This window comes from Stegastes partitus, unplaced genomic scaffold (genome assembly GCF_000690725.1).
Source record: "Stegastes partitus isolate 25-593 unplaced genomic scaffold, Stegastes_partitus-1.0.2 Scaffold310, whole genome shotgun sequence".
Lineage (NCBI taxonomy): Eukaryota > Metazoa > Chordata > Actinopteri > Pomacentridae > Stegastes > Stegastes partitus.
The window spans coordinates 377,306-379,841 of record NW_007578041.1 but is presented as its reverse complement, the minus strand read 5'-3'; the positions used below and the strand labels follow the sequence as shown (position 1 = coordinate 379,841).

Below are 2,536 nucleotides of genomic sequence, written 5' to 3'. Positions count from 1 at the left end.
AATCTCTAAACTGATTTTATTTCATTTTATTTTTCTTTTCTCGGCGCATCTCTGTGTGGAGGAGCAGCTCGCGCATGCGCGCTGGCTCTCCGGGCAGCAGCGGGAAGCAGCGCTGCGCGCGGCTCAGTGCGCCCCGAGCCTCCAGAGCGCCCGGTTACCATGATCCTCTCCACCGGTCCGAGCACCGACAGCAGCACCGAGCTCCGCGCCGCACGCACCCCGCCGCCCACCGCCGCTCCGGCCTGCCGCCCGCAGCAGGATGCCCGGGGGAAAGAGAGGGCTGGTGGCGCCGCAGAACACTTTCCTGGAGAACATCGTCCGCCGTTCCAGTGGTGAGTCCGGCTCCGGCTCCGGGTTCTGGGTTCTGGCTCCGGGTCCGGGTGTGGGTCTGGGGTTTCCTGAGCGCCGGTTCGGAGGATAAAAGCCGCAGAAAGTCACTTTGGTTCTGGACTTTGTGGACATTTCTGCAGCTTCAGAACACGTTTGGTTTATTTGTATTATTCTGACTGACGCGCGTCGCAGTAAGTAACGTTAAAGTGACGCTAAACAAACGTTCAGGGAACCGTCGCTGCTGCTGCTGCCGCTGCTGCTGCTGCTGAGCGTGGTTCTGATCCAGTTTCTGCTGGAAATTCTGACAAATTCCTGTAAAAAATACTTTAAAAAAAGGAAATAACTGGAGTTGAAAAGTTGATTTTGTTCATCAGTGAGACGCTTTTAGGGCATCTGGAGGTGATTTACTGCATTATTATTATTGTTATTATTATTATTATTATTATTATTATTATTATTGTTATTATTATTGTTATTCTTCTTCTTCTTCTTATTATTATTATTATTGTTGTTGTTGTTGTTGTCCTTGTCAGTGCAGCAGCTCAGAGGTGTGACTGGTCTGGGTCAGTGAGCAGATGAACCATAAACAGCTGCTCAGGTGTTTTATCAGGTTATTTGTTTGTTTATTTGTTTGTTTACTTGTTGTTCTGGTCAGTGTTGGTTCGGTTCTGTCGCTGAAGGTCCGGTTCAGGTGTCGCTGGTTCAGCTGCAGAGCAACACTGTAAAAACTGGTCGTTTCTTCATCGTGTTTTTTGAGCAGTTTACTGATAATATTCAGTAAAACCACTGAAAAAAAAAAAATCATGATTTACGTGTAAATTCTTTAAAAAAAGGCAAAAACTGTCAATAGCATAAAACATGTTTTTATTCATATTAATTTGTTCTTTTACGATGTTTAACTACAACATGTTTAAAGTTGTTGCTGTATTTAAATCAGAGAAAATCGTATTTTGCAGATATTTGATTTTTTTTTTGTCATTTTACAGATTTGTCCTTTTTTGTTAAATTACAGATAATATTTAGTAAAATCACAGAAAAAGTATTGATTCACACATTCACTGTAAAAAACTGAACAAACTGGTCATTTCTTCTTTTACATTTGAATATAAAACATTTTTCTTTGTTTACTTTAAAAAAAAAAACAAAAAAACAGCAAAAATATAATTTTACAGATTAAAAAAAAAAATGTACTTCTGTGATTGTTCTTATTTTGTATAAATATATTTATATTAGTATAAAACATTGAGTGTAAATCACAGATAAAAACGTGTTAATTTACACGTTCACTTTAAAAAAACAAAACAAGATGGGCAAAACTGTAAATACTGACCTCATAAAAAATCAGTATTTTCAGAAATCGTAATTCATTATTTTATATTTTAGTATCAAATTATTTTTCTTGGTTTGCTTTTTAAAAATAATTTACAACAGAAAAAAATAGAATTTTAATTTATTTAATTTATTTTTAAAAATCTATTATTACTGTAATTTTAGGATTTTTCCTACTTTGTATTTATATTAGTAGAAAAATGTTTTTTTTAAATTGCAGATAAAAAATGCGTGACTTAGTCGGCCCGTTTTTCCTCACTGTGGCTCATTTTTCTGGATTGTACTCATGTTTTTCTCATGGGGTCTAATTTTTTTCCAACAATTTAGGCAACAAAACCCCAAAAAACAACAACAACACTGTATACTATTTTCATTTCCGTGACGTTCTAGCACCTCTGGTGGTCCTCCAGATGTTCTGATGTGAACCAGCAGCTCACTGAACCTGCAGGACCTTCTGCTTTCTCCACATTTTTTCTTTGTGCTGTAAATTTACGTGGATGAATTCTGAGACTCGGCCCAGAGCGCTAACAGAACAGTCTGAGCTCAGAACCATTGACAGCGACGCCAGAACAGATCCGAGCAGGTCCAGAAGGTTCTTCTGTGGTTCTTGTGTTCAGTCCCAGACGGCAGCAGGAGGCTTCAGACAGAACCGGGATGGATTCAGGAGCTAGAGCTCAGTTTAGTGCTGAACAGCTCTGAGGTTCTGGTTCCTCTGAGGACACATGGAGCTGCTGCTGGATGTTCTGACTGCAGGTGGTGACCTCTGACCTTCTACCCACGATGCACTGCAGCTCTGGGCTCCAGTCCCAGCCGAACATGAGTCGAGTCCACAGCAGCATGAAAACACAGAAACCAGTCCCAGCCGAACATGAGTCGA

The 2,536-nt window shown here is 40.3% G+C and overlaps 1 protein-coding gene across 1 annotated transcript in view; it reads left to right on the top strand.

Moving 5' to 3' along the window:
- The first annotated feature begins 259 nt into the window (after window positions 1-259).
- Window positions 260-2,536, top strand: part of kcnh5b (potassium voltage-gated channel, subfamily H (eag-related), member 5b) — a 143,226-nt gene continuing 140,949 nt past the window's right edge. Inside the window, exon 1 of the mRNA XM_008283422.1 lies at window positions 260-332. Within this exon, the coding sequence (XP_008281644.1) occupies window positions 260-332 (73 nt within the window). The remainder of the gene's footprint in view (window positions 333-2,536) is intronic.